Raw genomic sequence first — 23267 nt, forward strand, 5'->3', positions numbered from 1 at the left:
TTTCATTCTCTAGGTAGCAGGTGTCCGATACATTTTCAAAGTGTTCTACCTACACTGCTCTACTATTGCTAGACCATTTATGTCTGCCTGGATATTTATATGCTCAAAATAACATCTGCTGGTGTAGTATATCCCTCCTCCCCTGAGTTGACTTTCATAGACTGGGAGTGATGGAGCCAGCTGAACTGGCGTCAGAGGACAATGGGTATTATGGAAAGCAAAGAGATCTGAGAGGCCACTATTGGGATCCACTGCCTTAATTTGCACATCCTTAATTAAATCTTTGCTCTTGGATCTGGGGCCAGCAAAAGCAAGGGCCAGCATGACCAAGTACATGATACAACATGTACCAATCGTGAACCTAGTGAATGTTTGTTTGCAGATGGGGAGCAAAGAGTTATAGTACGTAGTTGGTATATGAGAAGAGGGGTCATGTGGGATGTGAATCCAGAAGGGATTGGGGCATTGAGTGTAGAGACATTGCAAGGCAGGGGGGGAAGGGGACAAGTCAAGGTGAACAGAAAAGAAAGCAAGGATGTGGTTAATGTGAAGATGATATGGTAGCATTCAAGACTGGCAATCAAAGCAGTACCCACTCAGATTGAGTCTGGAGGACATTCTAGCAAAAATAGTTCACTCTCCTTGAACTAGATAGAGTATGAGTTACTTGTAAAACTGAATTTTTAGTATATCCATCTACTTTGGTTCCTCCTTGCTGGTATATCCTTTAAAAATATACACACTTGAACTTCCATTCAGAAAGATACAACACTATATGCTTTGGAAATAAAAGTACATGAGATTATTTTAGTGAAATCAAAGAAAATTTAAAGAATGCTTTTTTAAAATAATCTGTTCATTTTACTTTCTGTGTATTTTATGTGAGCTATACTGGAAACAGATGGAAGCATTATTAATTTTTGCCCCCCTATAAAAAGAAAAGGAGGACTTGTGGCACCTTAGAGACTAACCAATTTATTTGAGCATAAGCTTTCGTGAGCTACAGCTCACTTCATTGGATGCACTTGCACCTGTAGCTCACAAAAGCTTATGCTCAAATAAATTGGTTAGTCTCTAAGGTGCCACAAGTCCTCCTTTTCTTTTTGCGGATACAGACTAACATGGCTGCTACTCTGAAACCTGCTCCCCTATGAGTTTTAGTGCAGTAAATTTGTTTGTGTTATCTGAAACATATGAATACTTAGTATTGCTGCTGTTAAATTTGTAATGAGTTGTAGGGATTGAGAAATTCCCCAGCTGGCTCTCATGCAAGTAGTTCATTTGCAGTGCTTAGATGTGGCAAGATTAAGCAGGAGGATATGACAAACATTGTCACTGACCCACGCTGAAGCATTCTAATTTCCAACTTTGGGAGCTTGCCCTTCTCTCCAGCATTTGGTGTAAATAAGAGAAATAATGCCTAATTCCACTGTTTTCCATCTAGCAAACATCATATACTTGAACTCTGCTTCCAATTTACGAGGAAGCACCCGCATTCAGTACCTTACATACACTACACATTGATGTGGATGTTTAAGGCCAAATTTTCAATGTTAAGTGTGAAATGTAGCTTCTGTGCACAAATACCCAGCATGCACGTAAATATCAGGCATTTGCATGCATGTCTGCACTTAAGCATGTAACTGGTCATGTACAAACACCTGATTTGTGTTCAGTTCATGTTCTCAAATGTCAGCTGCAATAGCATGCACCTAATGTTTGAAAATGTGGCTTTTAGAATCATTAAGCATTTATTGATGCATTGTTGCTTTAAAATATATTGTGTCTGTGTAATTCAAATTGCTTAAAATTCTTATGAGTATATAAAAGACTGTAAAATTTACTTTTAATTCAGAAATATTTTTTTATTTCTTTTTAACATTTTAACAGTTTTTACTGGTCATGGAACCTCCACCTGAAGAAGTTTAATGGTTCTAGGCAAAACCCTATACAACTATACATCAGCGTTTGCCTGTAGTTATCACTGTACAGGAGCTGAGGCCCTAATCCTACAAACACTTAGGAATATATATAACTTTATTCATGCAGTAGTCCTGTTGATCTCAGTAGTACTCCTTATGTAATTAAAGTTATACACATGGCTAATGCCCTGATCCTGCATTGGAATCCACATGGATGGACTGCTGCACCTGCATGAAACCCAATACAAGATAATGGCTTTAAGTGTTTAGGATAGGACTCAAACCTAATATACAGTATTTTCTTATGGTCAAAATGCAGAGTGAATGTTTGGTGGGTTGCGGACACAAGATAAATGATAAGAAAAGGTTTCTATGAATCTCTGCAAGCTAAAACCACCCAATTTGGCACAGTTGTGGTCTGTAGATAATTATTACAATTATAAAACTAATCTTATTTTTCCAATTATATTTTCATAACCTTTGAAAATAGTGTCTGCTACTTGAATTATTTCCATATTCACTTCTCTCATATTTCCCATATTTTATAAAACAGTGATGGTCAGTTAGTGTTTGACCATACAATCCTTACTCAAGCTAACCTCCCATTTATTCCAATAGGTGATTTATCTGAGTATGGTTTGGGGTATTGGGGCCAATATATGTAAAGCTCTTATCACTTTTTATACTTTCTATCTATGTATTCTTTGAAGCTTTGTTTTAGTCTTGGTCTGTATGTTGACGTAGCACTTTACAAAGAGTAAATGAAGTGAATTTTAAAATTCAAAAATTCTACAGCCCTTTCCAATTCCGTAAAGAACTATTCATATGGGAGAAGGTCCAAAAAAGTCAAATATTGGAGGTTTTAAAATGTGTATTGTTCTATTGTTGCCTTTCTATTGAAATATTTTGATGCAATAACAAATCCATATAACAACAAATTGAGGTAAAACCCATTCATTTTCAAAGTAGGCAGAACAAAAATCTGTTTGTATTCAGCTCATTATTTAAAGGCATTATCAAGGATGCAAAGTTTTTGAAAATAATGTTGATTCATCATCATTGCAGCATTATTTGCCAACTCTCATTGAAGTTGTATTTTATATAGATAAAAGATTATCTTTAATCACCAATATGTAAACTGCATTTATAAGATATTTGAAAAGAAACTATACTACCACCCAACTATCAATAGGACAAATATTTTTTTCATTAATAAAATACATTGGGAAAGAGCCATATCTGTTATCCATAAGCTGATATCTGTATTTCTCTACTGGGATCTAATTTAAGCTCTTCATGAAAGATTGGCATTTTCAGTGCCTCCAACATCCTTAAAAGCTGCTTTGTTAATTGCAAACCATATTTAGTATGACCTCATAATAATGTAGCACACCTCAAGTGTCATGCCTGTCTTTCCTATGCACATTGGAGCTGTGTTCATCTATACCAGACAACTGCACTTCAAGGAAAGATTTTTTTCTTGATAGACAATTAGCAGTAATTAGGAAGATTCACCTCAGTAAGATGTCAACATCAGATTGTTTAAAAAAGTTGAATGTCAGTGGCTTAAAAAGAGGTTTTTTTCTGACACATAGGTATGGCATATGAAACATGAAATGTTAATTTAACTTTTCTGCTTATTATTCATGCCCAATATTATTTTGTCATTCAGATACTACACTGACAGAGTGCAAGGGGTGTTAAAATAGTGCTGCTAGAATAAAAAGAGGATTAATCTACCATTGGCCAATTAGCCAAAGAGTACTTAATGGTCTCTAAAGGCTACTGAAGTCTAACAACTTGCTAAAGCACTGGTAAAAAGTCCTCTAGATTACCTTCATTTACTTGACATTTTGTGAAACAGTGTAGGCTGCTGATAACTGCATTTGCCTGAAAGAAGTTTATAAATGAGTGATCTAGTAGTTCTTACTAAACATTCAAAAAGTCTATATTAAATATAGGACTAATAACATCTACATTTGAGAACTTTTTACCTTTTTACAGTTTTTGGTCCAGCTAAGAGATGGGACATCAAGTTATCAAAGACTATATTTCCAATTTCCTGTCTGTGTTCATGGAGTGAAAATACCAGTTTGTTGAGGACAAACAGTAGTTTCACAAGGAAAACTTCCTCTGGGGCTTAAAAGTTTAAGCGATTGTACTTTTCTTGTTTCTAAAAAAATTATATGTGGTCAGATGCCATGAACGGAACATGATTACTTTTCCAGTTGGATATTTGTATATATTGTTTTCATATTTATAGATGTCTGCATGTCATCTGTCTTCATTTTACCTTTATTTTTTATTTCCCATCAATAAAAAGATATTGATTCTATTCATGAGAAGAAAAATAGGTTTACAATTAGAGAGACTTACTCTAAAAACCTTGCCTGAAAAGTTAAACAGAAACTATTAGATTTTTGTAAATGGGAACATCACTGAAGTACTATAAAGATACTCACTACCGTATATAAAGTCATAGACATTTTTCTGTTCTTTATATGCAGTTATTATTTGAAACTATACATTCACAAGAACTGTCTATGACCAAAGTACTGTTGTTCTTGCAAGTTTCCTCTACAATAGAGTTAAAATTGCAGGAGAATAACAGCATGCTTTAAAAAGTACAGGAAAGACAAAGCAATGTTGTATTTTAAAAGATAACTGGATGTGGGAGCTATGCAGTATTAAAAATAATACTGCAATATAAATCTACAAATCAATCCCCCTCTCCTCTCATTGTCACTATAAGATTTCTCAGAAAACCAGAACTCAGTTTGCTCCTAGTCTCTGAAAAAGTCATCCCTCTGCACTCACTGATTTTTTTTTTTTTTTTTGGCTGCCAAAATTACAGGGTTTTCTAATAGCAAGAAATGCTACTTATGTCTAACACCATTTGCTCTTTATAAAATGTCGAAGCACTGTTATTTCTACAGATTTATTTACAGTTGAATCATCCTAACAAAACAGATAATAACATAGGGTGAAAACGCTTGTAAAATAATTTGATACTGCAGATATAAATTCTACAAAGTATATATTGTAAATGTAAAATTGAGAGGTCATGTACATCACAGTATTAAGAGTACAACAACAAACACTAAATAGTTACCTACAGCAGAGGCCTATTGTTACAGTTTCATATTGATATTAAAGCAGCTCAGTTAGGCTCTGTTCTACAGGGTGCTGTACAGTCATAGAGGTTCCTTGTCCCAAAGAACTTACAATCTGCCATATTCAGCGTAATGATGGTGCAATCGTGCAGTTCTCTGTATAGGCACACAGTGGCCAAACAGAGCAGAATTACCAAGCAGGGGGCCAAGTAGTGGAGAGCGTGCACAGAGAGACATCTTGGGTGAAATCCTGGCCCCATTGAAATCAAATGGGAATTTTGCCATTTACTTCAATAGAGCCAGAATTTCATCACTTACCCTTCTGTGCATCATGGAACAGAGCTCTGTGGATATACCAGGAGCAGGGGGGTTAGGATAAGTGTGTGCCCAGTGAATCTGTAAACATCTTTTAGGGGCTGCAGCAGACTGGTCACTACGACCAGGCTTAGCAGCTGCAGCCTGAATTTAAAAATTATAGATTAATAGATATTAAGGTCAGAAAGGACCATTATGATCATCTAGTCTGACCTCCTGCACAATGCAGGCCACAGAATCTCACCCACCCACTCCTGCAATAAACCTCTCACCTATGTCTGAGCTATTGAAGTCCTCAAATCATGGTTTAAAGACTCCAAGGAGCAGAGAATCCTCCAGCAAGTGACCCATTCCCCATGCTACAGAGGAAGGCGAAAAACCTCCAGGGCCCCTTCCAATCCACCCTAGAGGAAAATTCCTTCCCGACCCCAAATATGGCGATCAGCTGAACCCTGAGCATATGGGCAAGATTCACCAGCCAGATACTCAGGAAAGAATTATCTGTAGTATCTCAGATCCCATCCCATCTAACATCCCATCACAGGCCATTGGGCCTATTTACCATGAATATTTAAAGATCAATTAATTGCCAAAATCATGTTATCCCATCATACCATCTCCTCCATAAACTTATCGAGTTTAATCTTAAAGCCAGATAGGTCTTTTGCCCCCACTGCTTCCCTTGGAAGGTTATTCCAAAACTTCACTCCTCTGATGGTTAGAAACCTTTGTCTAATTTCAAGTCTAAAATTTCCAGTGACCAGTTTATATCCATTTGTTCTTGTGTCCACATTGGTACTGAGCTTAAATAATTCCTCTCCCTCTTTGGTATTTATCCCTCTGATGTATTTATAGAGAGCAATCATATCTCCCCTCAACCTTCTTTTAGTTAGGCTAAACAAGCCAAGCTCCTTGAGGCTCCTTTCATAAGACAGGTTTTCCATTCCTCGGATCATCCTAGTAACCCTTCTCTGTACCTGTTCCAGTTTGAATTCATCCTTCTTAAACATGGGAGACCAGAACTGCACACAGTATTCCAGGTGAGGTCTCACCAGTGTCTTGTATAACGGTACTAAAACCTCCTTATCTCTACTGGAAATACCTCGCCTAATGCATCCCAAGACCGCATTGGCTTTTTTTCACGGCCATATCACACTTGGTCTAGTTGGGATTGAAAATTTCACTGCTAAGCCCCATTACCTCTTCCCATGGAGCAAATCTCTTTAGAGTCTGTCACTCAGAATTTGGCTGCATGGTAGGAGAGCCAAAAAGGAAGTGTTTAAAAAAACAACTCCTCAACAACCTGAAACTTACTGTTGGAGGGGGAAAAAAATCAGTGAGGAACTTAAGGTTACTAACTAACAAAAGAGCACTTCTTCAGGTCTGTGTGGCCCGGAAGCTTGTCTCTCTCACAACAGAAGTTGGTCCAGTGAAAGATATTACCTCACCCACCATGTCTCTCTCATTTCCTGGAACCAACATAGCTACAATTGCACTACATTTGCCTGTATGTCGATCCAGGATGTAGTGCAGACATACATCTCAGCAGTCACTGATTGCAAGAGACATCCATATCTGTCTGCAATGGGAAATGTAGGTTTTCTGCTTGTCTGCTCCCTGGACACTCCCCTCTTCCTCTTCCCCTCCACACATATCTGGTTTCTCTCTTACATTTACTGCTTGTATGTGTATGTATGTTAAAGATGGAAAAGTGTCTATTTCCTAGTTTAAGTAAATTCCTAAAACTAGGGCTCAGGAATTCCAGAGTTGTTGCCTTGCAGCCGGTTTTGGGAAGATCCATCTCCCTATTGCTCCATTAATCTATTTGATGCCACATTCATTACTGTAACCATGACACACTGGTTCTGATGGTTTTGCCTACATTATCAGTCCTTGTGGGGGAAGAGCAAGGAATCTCATTGAGTACCAAGCTAAAACCTCATGATGTAAGATAGCACAAACATAGATCTATCTGTTCTTCACAAATTTAGTCATTTTCCACTTTTATCTTTATGAATAATTTACAACAGAAACATCAAATCATGAAAATCTGGGTACAGAAGCATTGCATATGCTGGATAAATTAACATCTGCAGCTTCCTGAAGTGCTGCTGTTTTTTGTTGTTAGGTTGGGTTTTTTTGTTGTTGATTTTTTTTTTTTAAGTATCCTTCACTTTGAATCCTCTGCCCACATGACATTCTCATTTTAAGTCCTGTGGGTTTTTAGAGGTGGGAATAACATAACAGATTAAAGAGTTCCAATCAAAAGTTACCTTAGAACCGTTGGTCTGTTATTAAAGTAATGAAATTACAGCAAACTCAGAAAGAAATGGAAAGATTAAGCCTTTTACCAACAGTGGTCCTGTTCTCAGATATATATGCACAGTTCCCACTGGCTTTAATAAGTGTATGTGAGTGCAGAAATGGTATTAGTATTTGGGTTCAAAAATTAGACTGTATTCTGTTGTATCTATAAATATTTTTTAATCTCATTGAAAATGTGCAAACTTCCCCATGCTGTCTGTAATGAATATAAATATGTTCATGAAAGTGTGTTTGTTTCCTTTTTTTCCTGGATATATTTTTCGTCACAGATCTTCAGGTGATTTAAATATGTGTATGTATATATAGTGTTTATATTTTAAGGAGCATTTATTTTGCGCATAACTTTGAACAACGTAGTTTTCTGCTTTTAATGTCAATATTAGCATCCTTTGAAATATGAACAATATTTTGTACCTATGTTTACCAATTATTTTATATACCAACATGTAATCAACTATACATTTGCCATTTAAAAGCTGTAGTATCTTTTCCAATTTCTAATTGGGATTCTTCACACAGAAGATTTTTTTCTCCCCTCTGAGAGATTTCATTTTCTTTTTATCTAATTGTTCCTTATGTTAAACTACCATATTATAAGCTTCTTTGGAATAATAAAATGGTACTGTAGTTATCCTCTTAAGGAGCAGAGAGTTGTTATGCCATTAAAGGTTGGTGGCTTTCTGCTGACTACAGACTGGTGAAAGATAAGCACTGGCATAAAGATTATTCCAGGTGCCCTTTTCACAGAATAATATTCATTGTGTATTCTTTAGTATAGGAGAATTAAAGAAAATATTTTTTATTTCTAAAATTACATATTTAATTAGTACTGTGATATTATACTACACGGATTAAATGGGCCTTGTCAGTTGTCAATCAAGCACTATAAGACTGAGATAGTTTGCTTGCTATTTATTTGAACTAAATTCCTAACAAGCCTCGTCTGCTAATTGGACTTAACATTTATGTTGCTAAATGAGAAGCATTTTGGCTGCAGTATAGGGTGGTAAGACCTACCCAGTGGAATAAACAACTAACATCTGTTATGCTGTCCTGCTCCAGCTTGGCTTTTACCAGTTAAATACATCAGCCCTAGAGTCAAGGTTATGGAATACGTGGCTCTCTGGCTATGGTGCATATATGTGAAAAGGAAGAAATAACACGAGTAAAGACCAGCCAACCAGAAGATATTTAGTGCAGCTGGTCCATTTTGCTTTAACCTCTACAAGCCTTACAAATATCAAAACAAAAGCCAAGAAAAGGATGTATGTTTTACAGCCGTTGTCAACAGAACATTCAAGTAAGCTTACAATAGTCACCATTAAAACAAAATTGACATTTAGCCATCCTTACCACACTGTGATATCTGAGCTACCATGGTATTTCCTGATACTTAGTACAGGAAATAGTTGTAGAATCAGACAGCCCTGTGGGTAAACAATTTTTTTAGCAGTAACCACTGTTACTATACAGCTTCCTATAACTTTTGTTTCCTGTCATGAGACAAATATCAATATGCAATCAAATTGTTTCACATGTGACTTTTTGTATTAAGTTACTTCTTTTTACTGCCAGATTTGATTTTTCTACTGTCTGGACCAGTGAATTCAGGTAACTAATACGTAATGCAGAGTAAAGATAATGTATGAGTCTGTTGTTTATTTTTCTAATGTACATCCTGTTATGATCAAGCAGAAACCAATAATATTTGACTGTAACTGTGACTATTTATTGCTTTTATTTGGAAAACAGACATTGACCTCTGATCTGGCTGAGTTGCAACGAGAGAGAGAAGATTTACAAGGAAAATTAGAGCATCTGGCCCAAGCTACCAGGTTGAAAGAAGGTCTGTCTCCTGTGACTTCTAACCAAATTGAAGTCACAGCACCTACTCCTTCAAAGAATACAGATTTGGAGGTGAAGCAGCTGTATTGCAAACTGAAGGTGAGAGAACAGATTAGTCAGCTAACAGGATAACTTTTACTGTAGTATTATTTCATTTGCTCAGTCTCAAAGATGTAAAAAGGTACAATTTGCCATAGGCTAGCCCATAACTAGGAATTTAAGTGTCAGATAATCTTTGTTACTAGTTGGTAGACATATAGTCAAAACCAAATGAGTGAATCTTGCAGTGAAAGGATCTTTTACAGACAAAGCAGGCCAAGATGAAAGCTTGTTGAAAGTGCAGGGTAACTATGTTGTTAGAGGGGAATCATGTGATTTCAGGCTTTGTGTGAAAAAGAGCTGAGCATTAATGACTAGGTAAGATTGAAGTTTGCTGGTTGTGTAACTCATGTAATACCTTCTATCTTCTTATCTATAAATCACTATTACTGTTGTCTTCAAAGGGAACTAGTGCCTTATTTTTGTTGCATTTCTGGTGGCAGTTAACAACAACAATGCTAATGACTAAATAACCCAACAGTTGCACAGTAATTTAAAAAAAGATCCTTGCAGATATGACTAGCAAATAATGAAGAAGGGCAGAGTGTTTATTTTTAAGAATTCATTTCAACTTAATAATTTAGTTGATGGCCAGATATCCTGGTGATGGGCATGCTAGGATTGGATGGACAGGTAAGGGACAAAAATAGGCAAGGAATAGGTAACAAGAAAAAAATATAACTAGTTAATTCTCTGATTTTTGAATCACAGGTTATCCTGTTGTGTTCTATATAGACTCTTATACCATGCTCATAAACATAGTATAGCATTTTCCTATGGAGCATGAACTGATGTCACATATTGTTCTACTTCTGTAGAAACTTTCCCTTTTCCCTGGGTAAGGTAACAGGAAAGGTTCCAGAACAATCAGGAACTTTCTGGAAACAATTAAGGCAGACAGGCTGATTAGAACATCTGCAGCCAATCAAGAAGCTGCTAGAATCAATTAAGGCAGGCTAATCAGGGCACCTGGGTTTAAAAAGGAGCTCACTTCAGTTTGTGGTGCATGTGTGAGCAGCTGGGAGGAAGAGATGCAAGAAGCTGAGAGTGAGAAGTACAAGCATTATCAGACATCAGGAGGAAGGTCCTGTGGTGAGAATAAAGAAGGTGTTGGGAGGAGGCCATGGGGAGTAGCCCAGGGAGTTGTAGCTGTCACTCAGCTGTTACAGGAGCCACTGTCGATAGCTGCAATCCACAGGGCCCTGGGCTGGAACCTGGCGTAGAGGGCGGGCCCGGGTTCCCTCCATCCCCCCAACTCCCTCGTTGATACCGGAGGAGTTGAACTGGACTCTGGGTTCCACCAGACTCTGGCCTGTTCCCTGATCCACAAGGTGGATCAGCAGAGACTGCAGGGAATTGTTCTTCTTTTTCCCCATGCTGGCCAGTGATGAGGCTAACTGAGTGAACGGCAGATTTGAGCCACGAAAATGGCCAAACTGAAGGCTGCCGTGAACCTCTGAGGTGAGCAAATCCACCAACAAGTGCAGGACCCACCAAGGCAGAGGAGGAACTTTGTCACAATACATATCTTCGCCACCCATACTGATATGTTTATTTTAAAAATGCCAAGATAAAAGAAATGCAACTTTTGGTAATCTGAAAATTCTTTCTTTAGTAAAAGAAAGTTAGTCCTAGTTACCCAGGCAAGCACAAGCTGAGATTCCGGCAAAGGTACAACTGTCAGATTGGGAAAGGAGTTCTTAAATTTAGGGGTTGATTAAAGCAGGATCTATAGATTTGGGCTGAGGATCATGGATCCATAAAATCTGGAGGCAAGGAACGTTGAGGGTAAGCCCATTGCTGGAGAGGAGACGGAAGCAGGGGGTAGCATTGGCAAGACATATAGCCAGGACTGCTACAAGCTTGAGAGCAAGCTGGAGGGGTAGGGACCCCTGGTTTGTGGGTAGCTCTTGTGTTCTAGAACTTTGGCTCTGAGCCCAATTTAGTCTTAATCCACCACTACCTCACTACTTAGTGTTAACCTCTCCAGCTAATTTGGGAGCAGATTTGACTTGATCCTTATGGTTGATTGTCATCTTCAACCAGAAGCCTACTGCTCATGACCTCTGTGGGTGCAGGGGCTTTAAAGAAATGAAAAACAGAGATCTTGTAGTCTTCATCTGTGGGATGCTGGACATTTCTTTTTCTCCCAGCCCAACATCTCATAAAAGAAAGAAACATGCATGTTGATAAACCTAGTATTCCAAAATATTCCATTTGCCATGTAGAAACTATAAAATATTTGGACCAAAGTCATTATTTCTTGGTCCTTCAGACAGGGAATATCGCACTATTGAATACAAATATTTGACACCAGCTGTATGGAAGCCTAGTATCAAAGATATTAAATCAGTTTTCAATGTATCTTTAAAAGTGTTCTAATTTTTTTTTAAAGTAAAATTAAATATGTGAAAGACTCAGACCCCAAAGCATTAAGGGTCTACATTTAGAGTATAAGAACTTCAGTGTACGAAACTATATATGTGTTAGCTATTGTCATTACTATTATTTATTATATCTGTTGGCCAAATCCTTATTCAGTATTTATTGAGTATTTAGTTCAAGCAAAACTCTTACTGCTTTTAATGGAAGTTTTCCTTGAGTAAGAACTCAGTAAAAACGGAGTGAGGATTTATCCCTGTGTTTGTAAAGTTCAATTGTATGATATAAATGTTTTATATTATACATATAAATGTACAGATTACAAATAAATATGTAAATAGGGTTTTTTTATTAGATTCTGTGTTCAGAATTTCTCCTATAGCATTCACCCTAAAAATAATGCTGGCATATGCATCCCTTACAGATTTCATAGGCAGTGACGTTATCAACTCTTATAGGGAAAGCACAGAACTTTGGACTTGATAAATTGATAAATAAAAGAGGGACTGCTTTTTTATTCCTTAGTTTTAATATATATTAAACAATGTAAAACTTTATAGCCTACAAGTCCACTCAGTCCCACTTCTTGTTCAGCCAATCACTAAGACAAACAAGTTTGTTTACATTTGCAGGAGATTATACTGCCCACTTCTTGCTTACAATGTCACCTGAAAGTGAGAACAGGTGTTTGCATGGCACTGTTGTAGCTGGCATCACAGGATATTTACATGCCAGATGCAATAAAGATTCATTTGTCCCATCATGCTTCAACCACCATTCCAGAGGACATGCGTCCATGCTGATGACGAGTTCTGCTCGATAACGATCCAAAGCAGTGTGGCCCGATGCATGTTCATTTTCATCATCTGAGTCAGATGCCACCAGCAGAAGGTTGATCTTTTTTTCTTTTCTTTTTTTTTTTGGTGGTTCGGGTTCTGTAGTTTCTGAATCGGAGTGTTGCTCTTTTAAGACTTCCGAAAGCATGTTCCACACCTCGTCCCTCTCAGATTTTGGAAGGCACTTCAGATTTTTAAACCTTGGGTTGAGTGCTGTAGTTATCTTTAGAAATCTCACATTGGTACCATCTTTGTGTTTTGTCAGATCTGCATTGAAAGTATTCTTAAAATGAACAACATGTGCTGGGTCATCAAGACTACTATAACATGAAATATATAGCAGAATGTGGATAAAACAGAGCCGGAGACAAACAATTCTCCTCCAAGGAGTTCAGTCTAAAATTATTTAATGCATTATTTTTTTAACGAGTGTCATCAGCATGGAACCATGACCTCTGGAATGGTAGCCAAAGATTGAAGGGGCATACGAATGTTTAACATATCTGGCACATAAATACCTTGCAATGCTGGCTACACAAGTGCCATCAGAACATCTGTTCTCACTTCCAGGTGACACTGTAAATAAGAAGTGGGCAGCATTATCTCCCTTAAATGTAAACAAACTTGTTTCTCTTAGCAATTTGCTGAACAAGAAGTAGGACTGAGTGGACTTGTAAGCTCTAAAGTTTTACATGGTTTTGTTTGAGTGCAAGTATGTAACAAAACAAAAATCTACATTTGTAAATTGCACTTTCACGATAGAGATTGCACTACAGTATTTGTACGAGGTGAATTGAAAAATACTATTTCTTTTGTCGTTTTACAATGCAAATATTTGAAATAAGAATAATAATATAAAGTGAGTATTGTACACTTTGTATTCTGTGTTGCAGTTGCAATCAATATATTTGAAAATGTAGAAAACATCCAAACATATTTAATACATTTCAGTTGGTATTCTGTTGTTTAACAGTGCAATTAAAATGGCAATTAATTGCAATTAATTTTTTTATGACTATTAATTTTTTTGAGTTAATCACGTGAGTTATCTGCGATTAATTGACTACCCTAATAATTATGACTACACACACATCCTGTTAAGGATTTGGGATCTTAAACAGTTCCTTCATTTGCCAATACTGATTTATCATGGCTTATTTAACACTCAAAAGAATTTTATTTTGATCTATTGATGCCTAATGGAAAACACTGAATAAACATTATACCTAGAGTCAATTCTGTTTCCATGTCAGACCATTCGTCTCTTGCTTTTCTCTGGTTTTGTATTGCTAGAAACATTTTCAAGGAAACAAAATCTTTTTTTGGTAAAGGTTGGATGCTCCTGTTGCTTACGTTTCATTGGCCAAGCGAAGCGAGGCCTTATGCTCAACTTGATGGGATTTCTCTCTTTGTAATGTGATCACTTTTGAAAAATCACATCAATTCAATCCCAAAATTTCACAGCCTGTCTAGGTGTCAATGGGCTGAACTCCATTGATTTTGGTGAAAACTGTAAAACCAGAAAAGCCAGATTTCTACGAGTCTAATTGTTATTATTATATAGGCTCTGGATACAGGGGTGAGGAAGTGACCTCACAGAGCCCTAGGGCAGGGGAGCAGAGTCACTTTGGATATAGGGGTGAGGTAGTAACCTCAGGGTTTAGGGTAAGGGTTAGATGAGAGGTTATGGGCCAGAGATTCAGCTGGAGGTTAAGATTAGGGTTCCAGAGAGTTCCTTTTGCCTGCTGTACCAAATGTGAATTCTGTGGTTCTGATTTTAGTGGGAGTCAGGCTGCTGGAAGCCTCTCACCACCCTATACTCTGCCATACACCCCCCTCCCCAGCTGAGTGTTCCATTAGTTTGAGCTCCTTCCATCTCTTTCTGGATATGTAGCCCATCTTACTTTCCAATTCATGTGGTCCTCCAACTTTCATCCCCTGCCTCTAGTCTTCTTCCTTCCTGAAATCTATACATCTCCTGTGATATCCAATGTGACACCTCTCAGTCAGGGGCCACGACCCAACTGCCAGAATTCTCCTGTGAAATCTGGCTTCATCCACCATCCCTCCTACTTGTCACAGTTTAACTAGGATATTTTCCCTGACCCCCACGACTCTCATCAGCTGCATTTCTTTCTCTGCTCCTACTGATGTGTGTCATTTCCTATCTCATCACCCGGGTGCTGGGGGCTCTCTTTCTCCTGGACGTGCGGCTGTCTCTCGTAACACACTGGCAGAGTGAGTTGCCTCCCAAAACATGGAGGGTAAAAGATTGAATCAAAAACTTAAAATGTATCACAACACTGTGCCCAGCACATTGAGTGCAAATAACTACCGTTGGATTTATGGAGAGGACTTATTGATCCAAATCCTGAGATACTCAATTTCTATTCAATTCTTATTCTTCCAGTTTAAGTCCAGTGAGAGTCCCAATATCTCATGGAAATCAATGGGAGTTTGCCTGAATAAGGACAATTATTTGAACATCTGATGGTGTGGTGACTTTGGTCTTTTGGAACAGGCACAGTGGATGTATGTGATTAACTCCCCTTGGATAGCAATATATATATATATATATATATATAAATCTGAAAAACATGCTCTTATAAGCATTTCCAGGTTGATGTCCTGTCGCTAATGATAAATCAAAATATAGATAGTCAGCCTTCTCTGTCCCTTTTAAGTGGGTTCCAGGGACAATTGCTTTCTGGTATTCCCTTGCAGCTTGTCTTCATTTGTATTGTGCTGCCCATGAGTCAAATGGGTGGGGTGAGCATAACAGAAAAAGTGCAAAGACATAGGGTCTCCATACACTTAGGCTATGTCTACACTAGTGCCTGCTCGACACTCTGGGGATCGATTTAGTGGGTCTAATGAAGACCCACTAAATTGATGGCAGAATGCTCTCCAGTCGACCCCAGTACTCCACTCGGAACGAAAAGAGTAAGTTAAGTCAATGGGAGTTTGTCTCCCGTTGACCCAGCATGGTGTAGACACTGCAATAAGTCGGCCTAAGCTACGTCGAATCCAGCTACTTTATTCATGTAGCTGGAGTTGTGTAACTTAGATCGACTTACCACAGTAGTGTAGATGTAACCACAGTCCGAGAATGTTCAGCAGATCCTTTAGGCTAGTGGTACTTGGGAATGAAATTTCCCCCTCTTTCTTACACATACTGTTAACCCAAACCCTGTTTGAAAAAGCTTTGTTCATTCCTTCCCCTTTCAACATACCCTCTCCTGGTTTCTTTCCCCAGGAAGGGTAATCCCCCTCTGGATGTGAGTGCTCTTACAGTTGTTTTAACAAGCTCTTCTTTGTGAGTCTTTGATTCTAAGAATGTGCAAGAGGCCCACTTCTCACACAAGTGTTCATGTTCACATGTGGTATGTAAACCCATATAACTGGGTATTATGCTTTGCTCTAATGAAGGTCAAGCTCAACACACAGATCAGGAAACTCAGTAACATTCTGCTTCCATTTATCGTTTTAAAAATTTTCTGGTGTAAACCTCACGTTTTCAGGATCAAGTGACATGCCAGACCCAGAAACTTTGGAATCCTAGGCATGCTTTCACCACGTTAACATTTTTCACTTTATATAATAGATCACTGTAGCTCATTTCCATTAAGATCAATCCCACAGACCTTACTCAGGTAAAACACCCATTTGAGCTTCACTACACCACAACATTTTTTACTTACATTCATCCTATCTTAGAGGTTATAAAACTATACATCATGCTCTACGTTTTACGGTATGTTTGTACTTACCACCACGCACATCTTTTTTTTTTTTTTAAATTAATTAAAAAAAATCCAGTTTCAGGTTAAACTTACTGACACATTTTTCAACAGCTTTTGCTTTTATCACCAGCCTGCTTTTAATTTTTACTTTCTCTTCAAAATGTTAAACCAAGATCAATGTAACCTCCTAGGATAACATTTTTAATGGCAAAAGAAAGTTCCCAGGCAGGGAAGGATAAGCAGCAGCATTGAAATAAGTGACGAGCCAAGATTTCCTGTTCTAATTTAGCATTTTCTGTAGCACCACGAAAGAGCCTGTACAATGTATTAAAAACAATACTTTACACGTAACTACACACACAAGAGCCTATACTCCTCTTGAGGTGCACGGTGCTATGTACAATACTCCCATTAATGTTAATGGGAGTTACAAGCCTGCACTGAGCAGGGAAATTCTCCTCAAGTATCTCTGTTTACTGCCTGTCTGATCTATTCACTCACAGTTTCAGACTTAATGGGTAAATTCCCAAAGCCCAGCACAATGGCTGAACCTTCAAAAATGTATTGTGCACACATTTCCCACCCATGCAATTTTTGGGTATGCCACTTGCTTGGGGCTTTGAAAATATAGCTTACTGTTACATACAGTAGTTATACTGCTCATTTCAGCTATGGAACTCTAAAATATACATTTATTTGAACTTACAGTTAGATGGATACTTATTTAAATTCTCTTATTTCTCTTTCTGCAGATGGTGTTTAAAGCTGTGTCTACACTGCCCCGCAATTTGGTGCATATATATATATATATATATATATATATATATATATATACACACACACTCACCAAAGTGCTGCACTGTAAATCCCCCACGTGGGTGAAAACTAAAATGTACCTAGTTTGCAATAACATAATCCTGTTTGAAGAAGACTACGTTAATGCAAAATAGGTACCTTTTAGTTCGCCTCTACAGTCCACACATGGGGAGGGGTGCAGGATTTTGTGTGTTCTGTAATTCACACTCCCAACAGTCCAGACTACAGGGCAGTGTAGACAAGCACTAAATTAACTGCACCTGATCCTGGGCCAGATCATCCCCGGCAGATCTGCATGCAGAGGGGGCCTTGTGTGTGCAGATCTCCCTCTTATTGTACAGAACAGGGGGAATGCCACCTTGATGGCACTAACCCCCTTTCCCGCTGTCCCAAGTCAATGCTCCATCTCTGGAATTACATATGGCTCGATGTTTGGGGCTGCTACATTCCCCAACAGAGACTAGGGACTTGCATATGGAAATCTGACCAACTGGGAATGGTTGTCTCCATGTCTTCTATTTAGCAGCTGTAGTGGGTAGTGGAGCAACAGCCACCCTTGCAGCACGACTGCTTGTCTCATCATGGAAGGGTTTGTTTGTTTGTTCATTTGCAAATCCCCCAAAAGGATTGGGAGGAACCATAGTCTCAAAAATCTCATACCTCAAACCATCCCAGCAGAGGAGTACAGTTCAAAAAAACTCCACAAGACTAACCATGTAGAGTTTTACTTCCTTCCTGCTTACCTCTCTTACTGACAGTCCCATGCAAGGGAAAATCTTGTCCTGTTAGCTACAAAGAACCTACCTGTACCCTGAAGAACATATATTAATAAAGAATAAATATAGTCATGTGAAAAAATAGCAGTTTTGACTATATTTTCAAAGGTAAAGAGTTCTGATAAATGTGAAAATAGGAGTGTTCTTTTGTATAGCATGATAGATATGAAATGTTGATTAATAATGTTAATCAAAAAAACTTTTATACAGTAAGTGCTTTTATTTTAAACAAATTCATTATTAGTTATACCTCAGATAATAGTTAATCCATACTATTTATGTTTTAATAAGTATTTTTTCAATTTAGAATGCAAATAATGAAATCACTAAACACTCAACCACCATTAAGTCTCTGAAAAATGAAGCCCAGGAAAAAGAAGAAAGGATGCGGGAACTACAGGAAAAGTATGTTCTCTTCCTCTATCTATTGTATTTGGTGCCACCCAGTGGCAGATATGTAATTATTCCAAGATTAATCATTTCAGATCCAGACTTTCTGAGAGAGACCTCTTTCTCTCTATCTTTTTGATAAATCTTGCAAACTGTTCAGGCTTTTCAGAAAATCAGAACAGTACATGCTAAGATTGCATTTTGTATAAACTGATGAGTGATTAGCTGGCTACAATTTCTGCACTGTAATAAGAATATCTAAAGTCAGAATTCAGACCCTAGAGTGGACTTAGTTGTCCTTGATGTAAATCTAAATGAATGCCTCAGCAGTGCTAAAAGCAATCTTTCAAATACAGTAATTCTTTGCCTTGGGGCTAGGAGACATGTCAAGGTTTAGATGCTTAAACTGGATTAAATATCCAGTCTTTTATTTGTAAAAAGTGCAAAAGGACAGTTGTGTTTGTTTATATTTGAATTGATTAAGATTTATTTTAACTTTGGAATTCATGTATATTGATTTTGACATATACTACAGAGATTTTTCCCCCCCTCAGCTTCACAGTGTAAAAGTAGCTGAAGTACAGTTCTTCAGTTATATTTAGGATATAAATATGACCTATTTGCACATTTATGAACTTGTCTGATCAAAAGTTTTTTTTAAAAAAGCCAATTCAACCATTCCCAATTTTTTATTTTAGAGAATCTATATAATTTTCCTTATTGATACAATTTGCTCACTTCAAATATAGAAGATTATTTAAAAATACTTTAATAGTGTATATTTTCTAGTGGTAAATGCCTTTAAGAAAAAAAATAAAGAAGCCTTCTACTGTTGTGTGTCGATTTAGATTAAAAATGTTGGTACTGTCTATTATATTGTTGGTATATAACACATACTACATTTGCTTTGCCAAAAAGTAGTCCATGTAATCACCCAAATAACACTAATGTGTCGATACAAATGTGAAAATAGATCAAAGGAATATACTGTACTATGGTTTTCTTGCTGATTTCATATGGTATTGACATGATATCAGCAACGTTTTATGTATCAACATACTTCTACCATTAATTTGGTTTTATACGGAAAAAACAGTCCAGCTGTGTGAACATATTCAGAAAATATTCAATGTTTAGATTTAAAATATTAATTTGTACTCTATCTGCAGAAGCATTGCATGAGGCATATATTTCTGCATCATAAAATTTCAAAGATGTCACATGAAGTGTGAGTTTGATTTTTCAAGAGGCTTCTGTTAAAATACTGCTTAATTATTTGATAAGATTTTGCAGTTTTGTAAAAGAAATTAGTGTGGTTTTTCAGATGCTACACACTGATGCAATTTTCCTTTATTACAGTGTATTATTGAGTTTCAGAACTGGAAATGTTTTTCCCTTTTTTAAAAGAATTCTACCAACATAATGATTGGAAAGTAACAGTTTTTTTCTTAATTCGTTAAAGTTTCTCATTGTTTTTCTGAACAGCTGCTTCTCTTTCATAAATATGCACTAAAATATTATTGTTTTGCTTTCACCTTAATACAATATAACAGTACAAACCACTGTAAAAATGTAAACCACAATAAATTGGAACCTTTGAATTAATAGGACTAGGACTATTAGTTAAAAGATTAAATATACTATGCTGTGCTTCAGGAATAAAATAAATTGCAACTATTTACACCACCATTTTTCTGGAAACTAATCAAAAGCTATAAGAAAAATACTTAATGTGCATTAATTCATTTTAATTGTTTAAAGTAACCATCTTCTAACTATATTTCTTAAATGTGTGAATACTCTGACTTTTCCCTCTTATTTCAAGGATTTCTCGAATGGAAAGGGACATAAATATGAAAAGACATTTGATAGAAGACTTAAGATCTCGTCTGAAAGCAAACCAGGAAATTGAGAAAACCTTTAATGAAACATTAGAAAGTTTTGAGAAAAAGGTACCTCTTGTTTGTTGTTAATATTTATACCAAAAATAAACTGCTTTTGATTTGCAGAAGTTATTCCAACCAACTATAAAAATAGCACCACAATTTTAAGCATTCAATACATTTAATTAAACTTATTGCAGTTCTATCTCTTTTGGGTTTATATGAATTTGATACATAATGGTTGCGTTGATTAATTGTATAATTCACCATAATTATATAGAAAATGTAACTAAATAATGAGAATATATAGAAAACTCAGTGTTGATATTTGCTGTATGTAGCCTTGATGGAATGTCTGACATTTTACAACATTATAAAATACACTGGAGATCAAACAAGGATAGTTCTATACACAAAATGTATTGACACATATTTTCCATCTACTTTAGTTAAATTCTTTAGTATTTTAAACAATATAAATTCCTGCTTGTAGTGCAGTATTATCAGTAATTCAAAATTCAGGTTTTATCACTTCATATGTTGTTTATATATTAATCAAAACTTACAGGTCAACATTCAAATTATTGGTTTTTCCTAAATATCTAAAGGCATTTCATGGAAGTTGGAAGATCTTAGATATGATAGGATGATCTTTTTATGATATCCATACAGTGCATTATCCCTGACAATGAGAACAAACTAGTGGGTCTCTATGAGGTTATACAATGTATAACCCCAAAATAGAAATAAACAATTTGCCGAGCAAGACATACTTTTATTCTCTTAGAAAGCGAGTGCTGGCTGCATGGCTCATGCAGTAGTCTGTGCTTGCAGTCATTAAGCATTGTCAGCTCCAGAGAGAGCTGCTCTCTTACCCCCAATGCCGGAGATAAGGTGTCATTAAGGAATCCTCAACCAGAGAGAGAGGGATAAAGTGAGGAAAGAGCAAGCTAAATACCTGGTTTTGTTTTTCGAGAAAATAGTTTAGAGCTCAGTGTAACACTTTGCTCTAATGCATTGCTCTCTGAGCATTTTCAGCATCCCCTTTTTCAGCTTCAACAGGGTCAGAGCACATTATTTCTATTGTTGTTTGTAGAGGCTGAAACTGAAAAATATAACATTATCTTCAATTGAAGATCAGAGAAATTCACCAATACTGTATATTATCTGTAGGACTGTGTGATTAATGTAATCTGCCATCAGGATTTTCTAGGAATATTCTTTTGTTTCACTTTAGCCTAAATCACTACTCACTACATATGACAAAGTTATAATGAGTTATCCAGAAGACTATTCATGCTGTCACATAGTAGACAATGACCATTTTCTCAACTAAGTTTTAGTTAGCATATGCTTTTTCCCCCCTGTGATTAGACATATTTAAAACTATGGCTTAGCTCGTTGTATTAATGAAACATGTCTAAAAGCTACAATGCAGCAAGTAAACTTAAGAGCTTTTTTTATTCACGTATCATACCTGTCTAGACTTTCACTCTTTATGCAACCATTTTATATAAAATAATCTATGGGTGGGTCAGTAACAGCTGCTTATTAAATGCTGGAAATTCTACCAAGTTTTTAGCCTAAATACGAGTTTATTCAATAAAAACAAAAATAAGTATGCTTGTGATTTTGGTTCATGTTTGTAGGTTTTCTGTCTAAATAATAAAATTGCCTGTGGTTTTACTTCAGGTAAAGACATTGACTGAAGACTGTTCAAACAAGAAAACATCAATTGATTCACTAAAGCAAAGGCTTAATGTAGCTACAAAAGAGAAATCACAGTATGAACAGATGTATCGCAAGGCTAAAGATGAGTTGGGGAAAAAGGTATGTTATTAGAGTGTTGCTGGTTAATGCAGAACAATTTTATTGCCCCTTTTCCCTTGACTTTTTCATGCACAGTATTATTTTTAAAAAATGAAAAGTTGCAAGGTCAGCAACTTAATTTATTTTAAATACTTATAGAAGAATATAAAACAGAATAATAGTAACATCTCTCTATATAAGATTGTATTTAGTTTGGCTTGAAGCTATATTACCTTATTATTGCTGAAAATTCAGTCCCTATAACATATGGATGTAATGTATAAAGATTCCTGTGAAACTGAATTTTATGTATTATAAATGGAATGTCCCATAATATTAACTAATGATGTGTATTTTTTTAGACTAAAATTACATCACAACCGTCTCCCAGTACCAATTCTATTTTCATGTTTCTGTACTTCAGGATCTCAAGCTTACCAATCTAGAAGGTAAAATGATTGAAGCTGAATGTGCCATGACTGAACTTGAGACTGCTGCATCTCAGCAACTCCATGGCTTGGCAAAGCAAAGTGGGCAGGCCCTGGAAGTAGTGCAGAAGAAAATGCTGCTGGCCAATGACAAAGTGGAAGAATTCATAACATTTGTGAAGGTTGGAATTTTGTTTCTCTTTTGATTGATCATTTGACCAGACACTGCTACAAGCAGAAGCTATGCAAGTGGTCTTTTGGGCACCATACTTTGGCATGTCAGCAGGTCCAGAGTGGGAGGAAATCAGTGACAGACAAGTCATCAGCTCTCAGTATAAGCTTCCACTAGTTGTAAGTCCAACCTTTGTCCATGACTGCCTGTACTGTCTATCCAAGAGAAAAAATGCTCTTGTGGTTCTATTTCAAATGGGTCTAGAATAGGGCTGTCAATTAATCATAGTTAATACATGCTATTAATGCAAAACAAATTAACTAGATTAAAAAAATAGTCAAGATCCATTGCAGTTTTAATTGCACTGTTAAATAATAACAGAATATGAGTTTAAATTTATTATTTTATTTTTG

The 23267-nt window shown here is 36.6% G+C and overlaps 1 protein-coding gene across 4 annotated transcripts in view; it reads left to right on the plus strand.

Annotated features, from left to right (window-relative positions):
* Window positions 1–23267, plus strand: part of CNTLN (centlein) — a 282930-nt gene that overhangs the window by 227268 nt on the left and 32395 nt on the right. For all 4 annotated transcript variants that reach the window (XM_048849837.2, XM_048849838.2, XM_075128810.1 and 1 more), the window contains 5 exons: window positions 9428–9619; window positions 18480–18577; window positions 20388–20514; window positions 22138–22275; window positions 22679–22864. In XM_048849837.2, the coding sequence (XP_048705794.2) occupies window positions 9428–9619; window positions 18480–18577; window positions 20388–20514; window positions 22138–22275; window positions 22679–22864 (741 nt within the window). The remainder of the gene's footprint in view (window positions 1–9427; window positions 9620–18479; window positions 18578–20387; window positions 20515–22137; window positions 22276–22678; window positions 22865–23267) is intronic.

This window comes from Caretta caretta, chromosome 5 (genome assembly GCF_965140235.1).
Source record: "Caretta caretta isolate rCarCar2 chromosome 5, rCarCar1.hap1, whole genome shotgun sequence".
Classification (NCBI taxonomy): domain Eukaryota; kingdom Metazoa; phylum Chordata; order Testudines; family Cheloniidae; genus Caretta; species Caretta caretta.